The sequence below is a fragment of the Lonchura striata genome, chromosome 4, assembly GCF_050655825.1.
Source record: "Lonchura striata isolate lonStrDom1 chromosome 4, ASM5065582v1, whole genome shotgun sequence".
Lineage (NCBI taxonomy): Eukaryota > Metazoa > Chordata > Aves > Passeriformes > Estrildidae > Lonchura > Lonchura striata.
In genome coordinates, this window is record NC_140706.1 from 2,384,993 (window position 1) to 2,400,202 (window position 15,210).

At 59.3% G+C, this 15,210-nt stretch overlaps 1 protein-coding gene across 7 annotated transcripts; it reads right to left on the reverse strand.

Moving 5' to 3' along the window:
• Positions 1-105: 105 nt before the first annotated feature.
• LOC110468741 (protein O-GlcNAcase-like) lies at positions 106-15,182 on the reverse strand. Of its 7 annotated transcripts, none has more exons than XM_085577457.1 (17): positions 14,661-15,182; positions 12,896-12,947; positions 11,771-11,864; positions 10,521-10,647; positions 9,655-9,727; positions 8,729-8,827; positions 8,165-8,449; positions 7,965-8,087; positions 6,178-7,496; positions 5,121-5,295; positions 4,128-4,184; positions 3,449-3,534; positions 3,115-3,219; positions 1,849-1,940; positions 1,312-1,504; positions 1,060-1,231; positions 106-788 (listed from the first exon to the last, which is right to left on the reverse strand). In XM_085577457.1, the coding sequence occupies exons 3-17, from the start codon at positions 11,773-11,775 to the stop codon at positions 652-654; spliced, it is 3,048 nt and encodes a 1,015-aa protein (XP_085433583.1). In that variant the 5' UTR covers positions 11,776-11,864; positions 12,896-12,947; positions 14,661-15,182; the 3' UTR covers positions 106-651. The 7 variants fall into 7 exon arrangements, 6 of the variants coding, with proteins under 6 accessions (XP_085433583.1, XP_085433580.1, XP_085433582.1 ...); XM_085577454.1 differs by having other exon boundaries at positions 9,655-9,826; XM_085577456.1 differs by having other exon boundaries at positions 9,655-9,826; positions 10,517-10,647.
• Between the last annotated feature and the right edge of the window lie 28 nt (positions 15,183-15,210).

The window sequence follows — 15,210 nt, forward strand, 5'->3', positions numbered from 1 at the left end:
GGACCGACTGTAGCAACAGCCAGTGTGAGATGCCCGAGAGCCTGTCAGGGTGTGAGAGGGATGTGCTGGCACCCCAACACTTTCCCCCCAAGAAACGAGGCATGGTGAGAGCCCAGCAAACGCTTTATTGCCAAGGACAGAGCTTCCCTCAGGCCCCAGGCACAGAAAAAGAATCTGCCTCCCCACATCCCATACCAGATCAATCCATACACACAAGCAGGTTCTAAGTGCCGAGAGCCAGCCCCGGCACCCTCTGCCCAGCCTCAGGCAACACGGGGGATGGAGAGAGCTGGGCAGCCCAGCCAGCGTGACAGGGACACTCCCAGGACCGTGCTGTGCCCCAGGACCACCAACCCAAACACTACTCATGAGCTCCTGCAGGCCTGAGGGTCTGCAGACCCAGCAAAGGTGGAGGGAACCCAGCAAACAGCAACACTTGGGGTGGGCACAGAGGTGGCCAAATCCCGTGAGTAGCAGAAATAACTCTCTGCTTCCCAGGTACCTCACAGCCCTGCACACATCCCAGTGACATCCTGCTTGCCCCCATGTCCCCTCTGGTGTGTACCTGGCCTGCTCGAGGTGCCCCTTTGCTCCTGCTTGCTCAGGCCGATGCTGTGTGGGATGGGGGGGGTTCAGCCTGGCCTGGGACAGTCAGAGGAGTCGTCCCAGGAGCTGAGCGCCGGGAGAGCTGCCCCAGGCCACGGGCAGGGCGACAAAGCCCAGCTTGCTGTAGAAGCTCAGCTGCTGCCGGTCGGCGTCGCTGACCTGGCAGAACACTCCCCGTGACCCTGCAAGGGAGGTGAGAGCTCAGGGCACTGGGACCCCAGTGCTGGGACTGGGGGCACAGCGACAGGGACCCCCCTGCCTCCATAAGGGGATGGATCTCTCCCCTGCCCCTTTGTCACAGAGTGCCCCTGTGATGCCCTGAGACACAGGCCCACATGTCCCCCAGGGCAAGGGGAGGGGACAGTGCCTGGGAGCACTGGCAGGGGACAGCTCCCGGCCCTGGTGGGTGAGGCAGCACTTGGATGAAGGGCAGCACTCAGAGCTCATGCTCACCGTTGGCCCTGAGTGCACTCAGCAGGCAGAGGGCCAGGCTGCGGCTGGCCCCCACGTCCAGCACACGGGGAGCTGTGCCCAGCTGTACCAGGGAGGGAAAGCGCCTCAGCACGGGCTGGGGCACTGCCAGTGGCTCTGCGTGGAAGAAGAGCACCGCTTCCTCCAGGGCATCCTGCGGGAGACAAGCACAAGTGAGGGAACCCCCTCTACCTCTCCCATCTCCGCTCCCCTCTGCTCCAGGTGTGCCCTCACCTGTCCCAGAGCTGGGCCGCCTGTGCCCAGGTCTGGGGGGTACTTGTGCCGTATGGCTGGCAGCCAGCTGCTGTCTCGCTGCTGCAGGAAGCCTTCGGCGTGGAGAGCTCCGGCTGCGTAGCCACAGGGACCATCCTCATCCTCCAGCACAAAGGTGTACTCGGGGCTCAGGCTGAGGAAGCTGCCCAGGAGCCTGCCAGGCAGAGCGGGAGCATGGCCGAGCTGAGCCTGGAGCTCCTGGGAAACCTCAGAGCAACCTCCTCCTTCGTGCCTCAGCACCCACTGACCACCCCTCTGAGACCCCTCAGCCAAAGGGAGCCATTGCAGCCTCCAGCATCCAGGCTGGACATCCACAACGGTGGCTGCCATGTCCCTGCTGGACATCAGCATAAGGATGTCCCTCCTTGTCCCTCCCAGTGAGGCCACTGCCAGCCTTGGGCAGCGTTGGTCCCCACAGGGATGCCAAGAGAGGTCATCTCCTCACTCCCCAGCCCTGCACCATGTCCAGGAGGGAGCCTCAGAGGGGCCACATCTCACCTGTCACCGAGGAGATCCGGGTGGGCCACGAGGATCTCTGCCACTTTGGGATCACAGTCCAAACTCTCCCGGCACATGCGATAAAGTTCTCCCTGGAAGACCCGGATCCATGTCAGCCCTGTCTGTACCTGCTGTGCCACAATGCCAGCCACCACCTTCTGCTGGCCTCGGGCTCATTGCCACAGCACAGAAATTGCCATTCTGGTCCGGCATCCCGAGAGCAGCTGCTGGAGCACACTCAGAGCAGCCAGAATGGCACCAGAAACAACCCTGAAACTCAGATCTCCAGAGAGCCTGAGCACAGCAGGACATCCCCAAATGTCCTGTCTTGGTCACAGTTGAGTTTGCTGCTGCAAACATTCTGATAAAAGCTTTGTTCCTGAAAGGGGAGGTTGCCCTGATCACCCAAAACCAGAGGCAGGACCATGCCCTGCTGTGCCTGTTCCTGCAACAGGCCAGTGGGCTCAGCTGGCTCTTCCTCTCAGCATTGTTGTTGTTGAGGTTCAGCCTGAGCAGACGAGCTGGGCTCGTGTTTGTGGTGGCTGGATTTGGAGTGTTAGCCTTTCCTTGAGCTGGAGAGGAGCAGGGTGAGGGACAGGGGTGCTCGCTGCAGGTACATGGGAAACTTTTAACATTTTGTCCCTCCATATGCAGATTCTCCCTTTCTCTCCCCATGCCATCAAGCTGCTGGGATGTCAGGGCAGGGGGCTGGCACCAAGCAGGTCACAGCTGACAGAAACTGCTGCTCTGCAGCAGGGAATCACCTCATCAACTGGATGAGAGTTTGAAGAAGGGATTTGGACACGGATCCCCACAAGCTCTGGCAGTGCCCAGAGCTGCAGGCTGGTGAAGGCTGCAGAAGTTGCCATCCAGACGTGTCCTGTTCTGGATTTTTCCTGACATCTGCTCACAGCCAGTGCTGGAGATCAGCACTGGGGCTGCTCAGGAGATCATCCACAACTTGGCAACCCTGCCCTGGTGCTGGTTTATCCAGGGCTGAGGGGTTCCCTCTCCTGCTCTGCCCAGGCCCCCGTCACAGAGAGGAGGGTTTGCTGAGACCACAGCACATTCTCCACCCCAAGAGTTGTCCTGGACCAGCTGGCTCTGAGCAGAGCTGGACACAAGGACCCTCCCCACCTGTGTCACCCCCACACTGGGAGCTCAGCCTGGGGCCAGCAGCAGATGAACCTACAATTCATCATTTTATGGGCAGCACAAGCCATGCAAAGGCTCTGGCAGGACCCCCCTCCATGCCACAGCTCCCACCTTGTCCAGGGGCAGCAGCGGGCGCAGCAGGTACAGCTGGCTGGACGGGAAGAGTGGGGGTGGATGGTAGAAGAGGTCACAGCTGTTCCCCACGGGCAGCAGTGCCTGGAAGAGACAGAGCCCATCAGTTCATCCTGACTCCAAACCTCATCCTGGAGACAGCAGCTCTGAGACTCCTGAAACGCCGGGAACCACAGCTGAGGCGCAGAGGCCGCATGCAGCTTGGCCTTCAGCTCTGCCTTCCCAAGTTTGCAGCAGCTCAGCAGCAGGGTTGGGATGCTGGCTGCCCAGTGGCTCTTTCAGCCCCCACAGCGAGGGAGGGACACACTCTCACCTGCAGCTCTCCAAAGAGGCCCCCACGGCGCGCCCAGGGCTCGGCATCCCTCCCCAGCAGCATCGGGGCAGTGATACTCTGGCACCCTGGAAGCAGCAGGACACAGACATGTGTGAGGTGAACAAAAAGCTGCTGGGCAGGGGGAGATCAGCCTCTGGCACAGCTCCAAGGAGCTGTTCCCCAGCTGGGCAGCCCAGGATGGTGAGAATGCGCAGCCCTGCATGCTGCTTTCCTGAGGAAGAGGCTCAAGGCACATAGCTCCTTCTCAGGAGACCTGCCCAGGTCATCAGCTGGTAACAGTTCTTGGTTTGTGAGAGCTCACAAGGCCCACAGAGCAACCAGGGAGCCCTAAACCAGAGGACAACTGTGCAAAGTGATGCACAGGCATTCAAAAAACAGCCCCACCTCTCACCCAGGGCATTACTGCTCCCAGAACCCTTTTGCTACACAGGCTAAGGGATCTTTGGGATAAAAGGGCTGAGGAACCATATCCTAGCAATGGCTGTGAGATAAATGGTGAAGATCTGCTCCGATGACTGCTCCCTCCCTGGCAGCGTTCCCAGGGCCATTCCTGAGGAAGGGCAGCCTGATGGTGACAGCTGTGGGGCTGGAGGTGATGGGAGGCAGCAGCCAGACCTCCCCAGGCAGGTGGGTGAGCCAGGGCAGTGCCCGTACTTACAGCCAAAGCAGCTCCCCCAGGTGCCCTTGGGGTCAGGGTCGCAGAGGAGGTGACCATCTGCAAAGGAGGCGAGGTGCTCAGTCAGCAGCAGAAAAAGTGCCAAGGGGAGGTGAGCTAGGAGGGACCCTGGCACTGCCAGCTGCACACCAGAACCCCAAATCTCTGCGGTGGGTCCCAGACACCTTCACCTCCTCCTTGGGGAAGAGAACAAGCACTGGGTGTGCCCCGGTGCTGCAGCATCCCGGCGCTCCGGGTTTGGGTAGGTGTGACGGGAGCTGGCAGGGCTGGTGTGGGAACTTAAAATGTCTCTCAGACATTTTTAGAGGTTCTAGGCCTTAGTCAGAAGCATTTTAGACTCTGGTAGGCAGCTGAAGAATAGCTGTGATTTTGAGTTTGAGCTATGGAATGAGTTACTAACTTTAGAGGTGGAATAAGCAGTCACAAAGGGTTAGATAGTGTAGTAAAAGTAATTACAAAGTAGAGGGGAAATTTTTTTAGTATTGTACAGGGAGGTTTTAACACTTGTATAGGGGGGTTTTTACTTTGTACATGGGGGTCAGAAGTTCTAAGATGGAGGAAAGCGGGCTGACCCTGTTCTTCCTCCTTCCTTTTCCTTGCCTCCATGTTCTTAGTGATGTTGGCATTCACAGATTGGTTTAGAGTAGAAAAGCACTTTGTAATTTAGGTAGTAGGTATTGGGGGAAAACTATAAACATGTAATACATAATATATCATATAAAAGATAGCAGCAGCCCTGGGCGGGGGGAGAGAAGAAGACACAGACAGAGAGGATGTCAGGGTGTGTGTGAGCCTCTTCCCAGGCCACTGACCAAACAGCCACAGCCCGAGAAGACAATCTTTTAGATAACTAACAATAAACTGCCTTGAAACCAAACAGCGAAAACCCGCGCAGTTTTTCTTTAAAAGCACAGGTTGGAGAAAGAGTTTCACCAGCAAATGGGACCCCAGAATAGGGCCGGGGCTCTCACGTACCCAGCCAGAGGACGAAGGCGCTGGCGGCCAGCAGCATGTTGCGGATGTCCCAGAGGTAGGGGTGCAGGTCGTAGAGCAGCGCCCTGCCGGCGGTGCTGACCAGGCGGCTGTGCAGGCGGCACGTCCGAGCGCAGAGCAGCTGGAAGGACTGAGCCCGGCCTCGCCACCGCCTGCCCTGCGTGTTAGGAACAAAACAGCCTGGCCGGGACACCTAATTGCTCCTGGGAATCACCTACACCCCCACCTGAATTAGGACTGGGATGTAAAATAATCCAGTGGAATCATGGGAGGGGGTTTTGGGGATGAAAAACACCCCGAAATGAAGAAGAGGGGCACAGTGGAGGGGGCTGGATGGGTGTGCTGGTTGGGGAAAAGGGAACCTCATCCCTAGTCTGTGTTTGACCTGTCACCATAACCTGCAGAGGACCAGATTGGACTGTGGGAAGCAGCCACAAGGAAAACAAACACTCTTCCTGGTGTTAGCAGGAGGGAAGGAGAGGGAGAGCTGCTGCTGGACCTCGGCAGCAGACTTTGCACATCCCCCCACCCTTCTGCTACCAGTGTGCCAGGAGGAAAGGAGAGAGGGCGGTCTGGGATTGGGATTTCAGATACAGACTGGACACCTCTGCACCTCCGGCTACCAGTGTGCCACGGAGACTCCAGGGACAGACTCTGCACAGAGACTCCAGGGACAAACCCTGCATGGACACTCCAGGGACAGACCCTGCCTGGAGACCCCAGGGACAGACCCTGCATGGAGACCCCAGGGACAGACCCTGCCCAGAGACCCCAGGGACAAACCCTGCACGGACACTCCAGGGACAGACCCTGCACAGACCCCAGGGACAGACCCTGCATGGATACTCCAGGGACAGACTCTGCAGCCTTCTCCCCCTTCGGCTACCAGAAGAAGCTACAACACCCCCCTGCCAAGCTGACTTTTTAACAAAGAGCTGAACATTCATAAAGGCATAGACCCTGTTCATATCACTGGGGACACACCGCCTCTCTGTCAGCCACCCTGGGGACACACGAGCCACCCCAGGACCAGTCTTACCCCGCAGGCATCAGGCGCCGTGGCCGGTACCCCCACGCTGAGGCTGTTTGCCCGCAGCCACCGAAAATGCTCCAGGAGCTGCTGTGCCAGAGCGCCATGGTGGTAGGGCAGGTAGAAGAGCTCCACCAGCATCCGCACCTCCTCCAGGGTCAGCGGTGCTGTAGGGCTGGACACGGCCTCCTCTGGGCTCAGTGGTGCCGTGGGGTTGGATCCGGCCTCCTCTGGGGTCATCGGTGCCATAAGGCCAGACTCAGCCTCTTCTGGGGTCATCGGTGCTGTGAGGCTTGGCCTGGCTTTTTCTGGGGTCATCTGTGATGTGGGGCTGGTCCTGGCCTCCTTGGGGGTCATGGGGCCAGATTCAGTCTCCTCTGGGGTAACCTGTGATGTGGGGCTGGTCCTGGCCTCCTTGGGGGTCATGGGGCCAGACTCAGCATCCTCTGGGGTAACCTGTGATGTGGGGCTGGTCCTGGCCTCCTTGGGGGTCATGGGGCCAGGCCCAGCCTCCTCTGGGGTCACTGGTGCCATGGGACTGATCCTGAGCTCCTCTGGGGTCATCTTTGCTGTAGGGCTGGTCCTAGCATTGTTGGGGGTCATAGGGCCAGGCCCAGCTTCCTCTGGGGTCACTGGTGCCACGGGGCTGGTCCTGGGCTCTTCTGGGGTCACCTGTGCTGGGGAGCTGGTTATGGCTTCCTTGGGGGGCAGTGGTGCCATGGGGCCAGGCCCAGCCTCCTCTGGGGTCACTGGTGCCATGGGACCAGGGCTAGCACCAACCTCATCAGTCAGTGGGGCTGGGGCACCAGGGCTGGCACCAGCCCCAGGTCCTGGGGGTGTCTGGGGCACATCAGTCCTGATGGCCTCAGGCTGGCTGCTGCTTGGAGACTGGACAGGGCTGCCATCCCCTGGCCTGGCATCACTGGTGGGCAGGGAAATGTTCTGAGTGGTGCTGGCCCCATTGCTGGAGCTCGTGGTGAGGCTTGGGCTGGGGAGGGTCTCGGTGGCCACCGGGATTCCTCCACATTGGGCACTCCCAGCCACGCTGGGCAGAGCAGAGGAGGGCTCACAGCTCCCTGTGGCAAGCTGGTCCCCAGCCCTTGGAGGGCTCTGCTGATGGCCAGCAGGAGTCCTGCTCCCACTGTCCCTGTCAGGCTCTGAGGTCACCTCCCTGCACCCCTCCTCTGGTGCACAGGGCTCAGGATCTGCCCCAGGAGCAGATTTGTGGGGCTGAGGGTCAGGAGTGACCTCCTGTCCTCCCGCCGTGCCAGGCTGCAGCTTTGCTCCTCCCTTGAGGCTCACACTGGGGTGTCCTGGGGTCCTTCCTCCTGCCAGAAAGGAACAAGAGGGAAGCTCCTTTGGCACCTGCATGGAGGCTACTGCCCATGGGGCAGGACAGTGCCAGGGACCTCCATCCCTGAGCTGGCAGGAGCTGAGCTGCCAGGACCCTGGGCTCAAGTTCAGGCCTCTGGGGCTGGTGAGGCTGTGGCTTTGCTGAGGCAAACATTGCAAAACACCAAGCTCACCCCTGGCTGACCTCTTCTTCCAGAGCTGGCCCAGGCTCTGGTTCTGCCAGCCAAGGAAACCCTCTCCAGGCTGCAGCCATGGTAGGAGCACCCACGGGGCAGCACGGCAGGACGGACACCCACACGTGCCCAGCGTGGCACGCACGGCCCTGCTGCCACACCAGCCCCAGAGACCCTCCAGATGGACAGGGTGGGGCTTCCTCACCCCTATTCCAGCACTCCAGGGATTGAGGGATGATGATTTGCTGCTTGTGCAAATGCACTGCCTACCTGGCTCCAAGGCCTGCTGGTTTATCTCGGCCACCCACTCACGCAGCGCCAGCTCCAAGGCTTCCTGGGGGCTGTAGCTTCCATCCTGAGCACCTTGGTTGTCCTTCAGGGCTCCCTCCATTCCTGAGGAACTGCAGCTCATCAGCCTGGGCAGCCCTGGCTCCGTGCAGGGCTGGGCACGGATGGGAGGGCACAGGTACCTGCATGGTCAGGGTGGGCACAGCTCCCCAGCTCGCTCTGAAACCAGGTGCCCAGCGTGTGTATGGGGATGAAGTTGGCCTGGAGCTCACAGTTGGGGTTGAGGAGCAACCCGTGGAGCTTGGACATGAGGCCAGGAGCACGGCCCATGTAGGGGCCCAGGAAGACACGTCTGCAGTCGTAGTCGTTGGCGTAGAGGTTGTCCCAGATGACGGGGCGGCGCCTCAGGACAGCCTCCACCTCCTCCAGCAGCTCTGCTGAGAGCTCCTGTGACACCACCTTGGGGCCTGGGGCATCAGGGCAGGGACACACGTGGGCCACAGGGTCCATCACAGACACACAGCAGGGACACACGGACACGGAGATGAGGTTGCAGCCACCCCACCCACGCTCCCCAGTCAGGACAGCAGACCCCCAGCTCAGAGCCCTGCCTGGGGGGCTGCACACCCCAGTGTGGGGCACCACAGCGGGGTCACTCGCTGGTGGCTCTCCCAGGACAGCCTGTGACCACAGGGTTTGCAGACACTGCACGCGGCCACACACCCAGAGCTGGCCTTGGTGCTCACCTGTCCAGATGACACCGATGCCTGGGAGCAGCTCTTGGCCGATGGTCTGCAGGTAGCAGGACTGGCTGGGGCTGGGAGAGCAGAGAGAGCTGCAATATTCTAGGGAGAGAGCACAGAACATCCCCTGAGAGCTGGGGACCAGGAGAGGAGAGGCTGCTGGGATCATGGACTAGTCCTAGTCTAGTCCTGAGACAGCCAGAGCTCCCCTGTGTTATGTGTAGTAAACATAATTTGCACCATTCCTTGTATGAAATGTGTAATATTGGATATTTGTTAGATTATGCTCGTTTTAGAAGCACCCCCCACCCTCACAGGCAAAACAAAACCTGATTTACAAGTAAAAGGATGTGACTGCCGGGAGATGGGGCACTGATCATCAAATAAACCACCCAAGATGGACATTGTGGAAATCCTCGGGCAGATCCATGTGAATGCAGCGTTCAGTAAATTTCATCAAGGGATTCAACAACTCCTGACACTGAATTGTTCTTCCTCATCACCAAAACAGAAAATCTTATTAACCTATGGACTCTGAATGGAAGACTGACTGCTGAAATCTTGGCCTCAGGTGGAATTTTCCCTATAAAAACCACTTGTGCCAGGATGGAGGTGTGAGCATAGGGGAAAACCTCTCCTGAGGCTGACTCCTTGTCACACACCCAGGGTCGATCCCTGGGCTCGGCTCTGGTTTTTTTTTTCGTGGCTGGCTAGTTAGAATTTGACCGCTAATAAAACTATTTTTGTTTTTAATTTGGTGGAATAAATTTCCATTTATAACACCTGGCAGGGTGAGGAGTCCAGGCAGAGCTGTGGGGGCTGCCAGGGCACTCAGCTCTCAGCAGGGCCAGGGGTGCAGCCAAAGGGCACCCCACTCTGAGGGGGCTCCCCGCTTTGGGCAGCTGGGGCTGCAGGGCTGTGGGCAATACCTGTAGGGCAGAAGAGGAAGACGGAGGGCTGGCCCAGCTCCTGGTACACCTCGTTGGCCACGGAGGCCTGAGCCTGTGCCAGGGAGGGGAAGACATCTCTGTCAGCTTGGCACATGCAGGGGTCGATGTCGTCAAAGAGCAGCGCGAAGGAGCGGCACCCCATGGCAGCCACCTGTGGGCACAGACAGGGGCTGCTGGGATCCCCGGGCAGCAGAGAGCCCCAGGGGGCTGGACAGGGGCATCTGGGCACGGCACAGCGTGGGGCAGTTCCTGCCTGGGCAGTGCCAAGGGAGTAGCAGCTGCCCATGGAGCAACCCCACCATGCCAGCAGCTCTTCACCCACCCTGGGGAACTGTGGCTCTGCTCCAGCCTCTGCCATCCCTCGGTGCTGCCCAGCAAGTTCTGGGGCTTGGCTGGTCCTTTTCCTGCCCCAGAGAGCCCTCAGCTCTCTGTCACCATCACAGGGACAGCACATTGGCCACTGGGCAGCCCAGAGCTGGTGCCTCTGTGCAGCAGCAGGAGGGATTTACACCCCCACGCCAGCCCATGGGGTGGGCACAGGGACCACACAAAAAACCCACATGTGCCCCTTGCCTGGGAGCAGTGGGATGAAGGAACGGCCCACGGGGTGGGCACAAGAACCACACAAAAAAACCCACATGTGCCCCTTGCCTGGGAGCAGTGGGATGAAGGAACAGCCCATGGGGTGGGCACAAGAACCACACAAAAAATCCACATGTGCCCCTTGCCTGGGAGCAGTGGGATGAAGGAACAGCCCACGGGGTGGGAACAAGAACCACACAAAAAAACCACATGTGCCCCTTGCCTGGGAGCAGTGGGATGAAGGAACGGCCCACGGTACCTGCCTGAGTTTTTGCTGCAGCAGGAGCCGATCCCCAGCGCTGGAAAACACCATGTCCTGGCCAGCAGAAATGGCGAAGATAATCTCCACCTCCTGCTCTTGGGCAGCTTCGATGAGAGACCGCATGCGGGCTGGGGACAGAGCACAGCGGGCCTGTGAGAGCTGGGAGGCGCCGTGGGGCGGGACGAGGGATGGAGGGGGATGAGGGATGGAGGGGGATGAGGGATGGAGGGGACAGGGGATGGAGGGGGATGAGGGATGGAGGGGACAGGGGATGGAGGGGGATGAGGGATGGAGGGGGATGAGGGATGGAGGGGACAAGGGATGGAGGGGATGAGGGATGGAGGGGGATGAGGGATGGAGGGGACAAGGGATGGAGGGGAATAAAGGATGGAGAAGGATAAGAAATGGAATGGGACAGGGAATGGAGGGAATAAGGGATGGAGGGGGATGAGGGATGGAGGGGACAAGGGATGGAGGGGACAGGGGATGGAGCAGGACAAGGGATGGAGGGGAATAAGGGATGGAGCAGGACAAGAGATGGAATGGAACAATGAGTGGAGGGGAATAAGGGATGCAGGGGACAAGGGATGGAGGGGACAAGGGATGGAGGGGAATAAAGGATGGAGAAGGATAAGAAATGGAATGGGACAGGGAATGGAGGGAATAAGGGATGGAGGGAGATAAAGGATGGAGCAGGATCAAGGGATGGAATAGGACAAGGAATGGAGGGTGCAAGGGATGGAGAGGGACAAGGGGTGGAGGGGAATAAGGGATGGAGGGAGAAAAAGGATCAAGCAGGACAAGGGATGAAGGGGGACAGGGGATGAAGTGGCACAAGGGATGGAAGGAAACAAAGAACGGAGCAGCACAAAGGGAACAGGGGATGAAACAGGACAAGGGATGGAGGGAGAGTGAACTCTGTGAAAGGAAGGAGCTGAGGTCATTGGGAGGGGAGAGGCTCCAGGAGGACCATTTCCACTCCCTTAAGACACAGAGGACTTCTGACAAGGGTCTGTGTGCCTGGGTATACTCAAGCACATTGCCTGAGACCCACATGGGAGGCTAGGTGGGTCCCTTAGGCAATTCCATATGATGGGCACGGTCTGGGAGTCCTTGGCAAGGTCTGGGGGCTTCCCTGCAATGGGCAAGGTCCTGGCAGGGTGGAAAGAGCTGGGACACGGCCCATGCTTTGCCCTCAGGCACCTGTGATGCCTGCAGCCCCCCGAGGGGCCCAGCAGAGCCGCTACCTGCCTCATGCTCTGTGTAGGGCTCTCTCCAGAGCAGCCGGTGCTTCAGCTCATCCTTGGGCGCGTACATGTAGCAGTTCAGCCCCCGGCGCTGCAGCCTGTGCAGGGAGAGCAAGGAGTCAGCCAGGCTCCTCACGGGCTCTTGGAAACAGAGATCTCAGCCAGGAATCCCAGTGCTGAGCTCTAAGGTTTGTGTCAGACACCAGTAGGGTGTGAGGATGTGCCCCCTGCGAGGGTGGACACCTCCCTCTTTTGGCACTTCTGTATGGAAACCATTGGATATATTAATTTAGTTTTATTTATCCTCCTCAGCAAACAATGTTTTACATTTTCCCATGGTGAACAGAGTAGAAAGCACTTAACGTATCACATTATAAAAGTCCCTTATTTTATTTCTTTCCAGGTAAGAAAAATATTGATGGACATGTCACCCTCATGTGTCACCACGTGAACACACCCCAGTCCAGCACCAGACAGGACCTTCTCATTCCTGAGGTACTTTAAAACATCACAGCTTGTTTTCCTTCCACATTCTGTACCTGTATCTCTGCTCCCTGCACTCTGGTCCTTAATTACACTCGTCACTGCCCACACTGTCACCACGGGAGGCCCTGCAGAGCCCCAGGTCACTGGTGGCAGGTCCTGTCAGCGCTGCTCATCCCCCTGATGCCCCGTGCATGGGCAGCAGCCGCTTGGAGAAGAGCTGCACACAAACCTCCCATCCCAGGGACACACCCCGAGCACATCCTTGTGCCACAGGGACACAGACATGCATGGGGACACGGCAGGGCCACCCACACCAGGCAGGGATGGCAGCCTGAGGACACAGCAGCCACCCCTGCTCAGGATGGAGAGATGTTCTCCGTTCCCATCCAGCGAGCCCCGGCTGGCTGGGATTGCCCGCCTGGTGTCCTGCTGGTGGCAGCGGGATGTGCGGAGCCCCAGCACCACCTGCCGGCACGGGGAGGCCCCGTGTCCGTCCGTCCGTCCGTCTGTCCGTCCGTCCGTCCCGCAGCACCCGCGGCCCCGCCACCGTGAGAGCGCTGGGACAGGGGGACACTGCAGAAGCGTGAGACCCCCTTGGCTGCCACCCCCGCACCTTCTAGAGAGGAAAATTCAGGGTACTTGCCATTGAAAGAGAAGTTTCCTCTGATCCATTGACCATGGTCTCCCGTAGAAACCTGCAAAAGGGACAGAAAAAAAGGCAAAATGCAGTTGTTGGAAAGTGCAGAGATGCACTGCCAGACATGCAGCACCCATTCTGCTGTTGGGACCGCTTCCTTTTTCTGCATGTAGGAAGATCTGGGAGGTGCAGAGCTGTCTGCAAAGCCGGGGAGAAAGGATATCCAGAGGAACACTGACCCCTTCCCCTGGGACAGGCTGATAAATGGGTTTGGAGAGATGCAGATTTGACAGCTCCTCAAAGTGGAGGTTAAAGGGAACCTGCCAGAGTCCCAGCACAGACATGAGATTCAGCAAGAGAAGAACCTTCAGCTACTTAAATTCTCTTCCAGATGCAACGTGAAGGTTCACAGAAAATCCATTATGTCTTGGACAAGGATGGCAATTGGACATCAAGGTGTCTTCCTGCTTTCTCTCTGCATCATGAGCAACTTTGGAGTCAATCACTGCAATTTCCAGCAGCCGGGGCCAAGGGGAGCAGACACTTGGGAAATGACAGCATTCCCAAAACTGGGTGGTGCACAGGGGCAGGCTGCACTGACTCCATCAAGCTGGGAGAAAGGACCAGCTCTCCATGTCTGGCCAGTGTCACCTGCATTTCCCAAAGCACCTGAGTGTCCCAGAGCTCATCTGCCCCCATTCCCTTGGCTCCCTTTGGCAGGAGCCCACCCTGCAACCCCCAGCACCGGTCCTGGGCAATGGTGAGGGGGCTTGCACCACAACAACACCCACTCTCCATCTGTCTTCTCTCTGCAGACAGATTTTCTACCTGCCTGAACACCTACATGGTTATTCCACGTACTTTGAAATAATATATGGTCACCTTGCTATGGTCACACACCCCACTGTGCCAAAATTTGTGGCCACTTGAGAATCTCAGCAAACATTTCACCTCAAAAAAAGTTATTTCTGTGGTAAATAATTTGCTATTTTGAGATCCCAGCGAGGTCCCCAGAGTCCCTGTATGGCCCCTGCAAGTGACACTTTCACAGCACATGTTGCTGTGAGCTGGCGTGGGCTGGCAAGGAGGCCTCTGAGTGCTGCACACACCCTGCCAGCAGTGTTCTCCTGGAATGGATTTGCCAGCATCATCCCTGCCCTCTTCCCCAGGTCAGCTCTACTATATCAATGATTCACGTCTGACTCATGTCAGCTTCTCCACCCCTGCATTTCCTGTTTATTTTACCTTTGTTTGCACGGTGCTCCTGCACCCTCTCAGGTGAGGCAGAGGGCAGTGCCCCTCACAGTGCTGCCAGCAGAAGGGCAGATGATTCTGCCTGGTGGGTGCTCAGCTCCAGAGGGAGTTGGGGATGTGGGGAGGGAGAAGCACAGAGCTCTCCTGGCTGGCTCTGGCCACGGGTCCTGCACAGCTGTCCCACGGGTAGGGTGGGCAGGGGGGACACACCGGGAAGCTGCCCCGAGTCCAGGGCAGCCAAGAACCCCTTGCAGAGCTCTGGAGGCCGAGCAGAGGGTGCCTGTGTCCCTCTGGGGGCTTTGGTTCTGCTGGGGTGGCTGCAGGGTTCTCTGGGGAGAGCTGGGAGCATCCCAGAGGTGCTGGTCCAGGCCCCTGGCAGAGATGGGGCCCCACTCCCACCTCTCCCACAGCCTGGGGCCCTTCCCGAGCCCGGTTCACTTCGGGTGGGTCGGAACAGCCCCTGCAATGCCCGGGCGAGTCGGGCACCGGCCCCAGCCGCGGCCCCGGAGGGACTTACCTTCCACCACGCCGCAGAGGAAGCGCGGCCGCTCCGCCATCCCCGCGCAGGAGCGGCCCCGCCGGCCGCAGGGTGCGCGGGGGGGGACGGAGAGATGCGCGGAGGGATGGAGGAGTGCGCGGAGGAACGAGGGGAGAGATGCGCGGGGGGATGGAGGAGTGCGCGGAGGAACGAGGGGAGAGATGCGCGGAGGGATGGAGGAGTGCGCGGAGGAACGAGGGGAGAGATGCGCGGAGGGATGGAGGGGGAGCGGGGGGATGGAGGAGTGCGCGGAGGAACGAGGGGAGAGATGCGCGGAGGGATGGAGGAGTGCGCGGAGGGATGGAGGAGTGCGCGGAAGGACGGAGGGCGCGCAGAGGTGGAGGGAGCGCGGAGCGATGCGCGGGGGGATGGAGGGTGCGCGGGGAGGGATGAGGTGTTCGCGGGAGGGGATGGCAGGTGCGCAGGGGGACGGAAGGATGCGCGGAGGGATGGAATGTTTGCGGGGGACGGAGGGTGCGCGGAGGGCTCCGCGCAGGGGCGGCTCCACCGCCCGCCCTCCCCGGCGGGG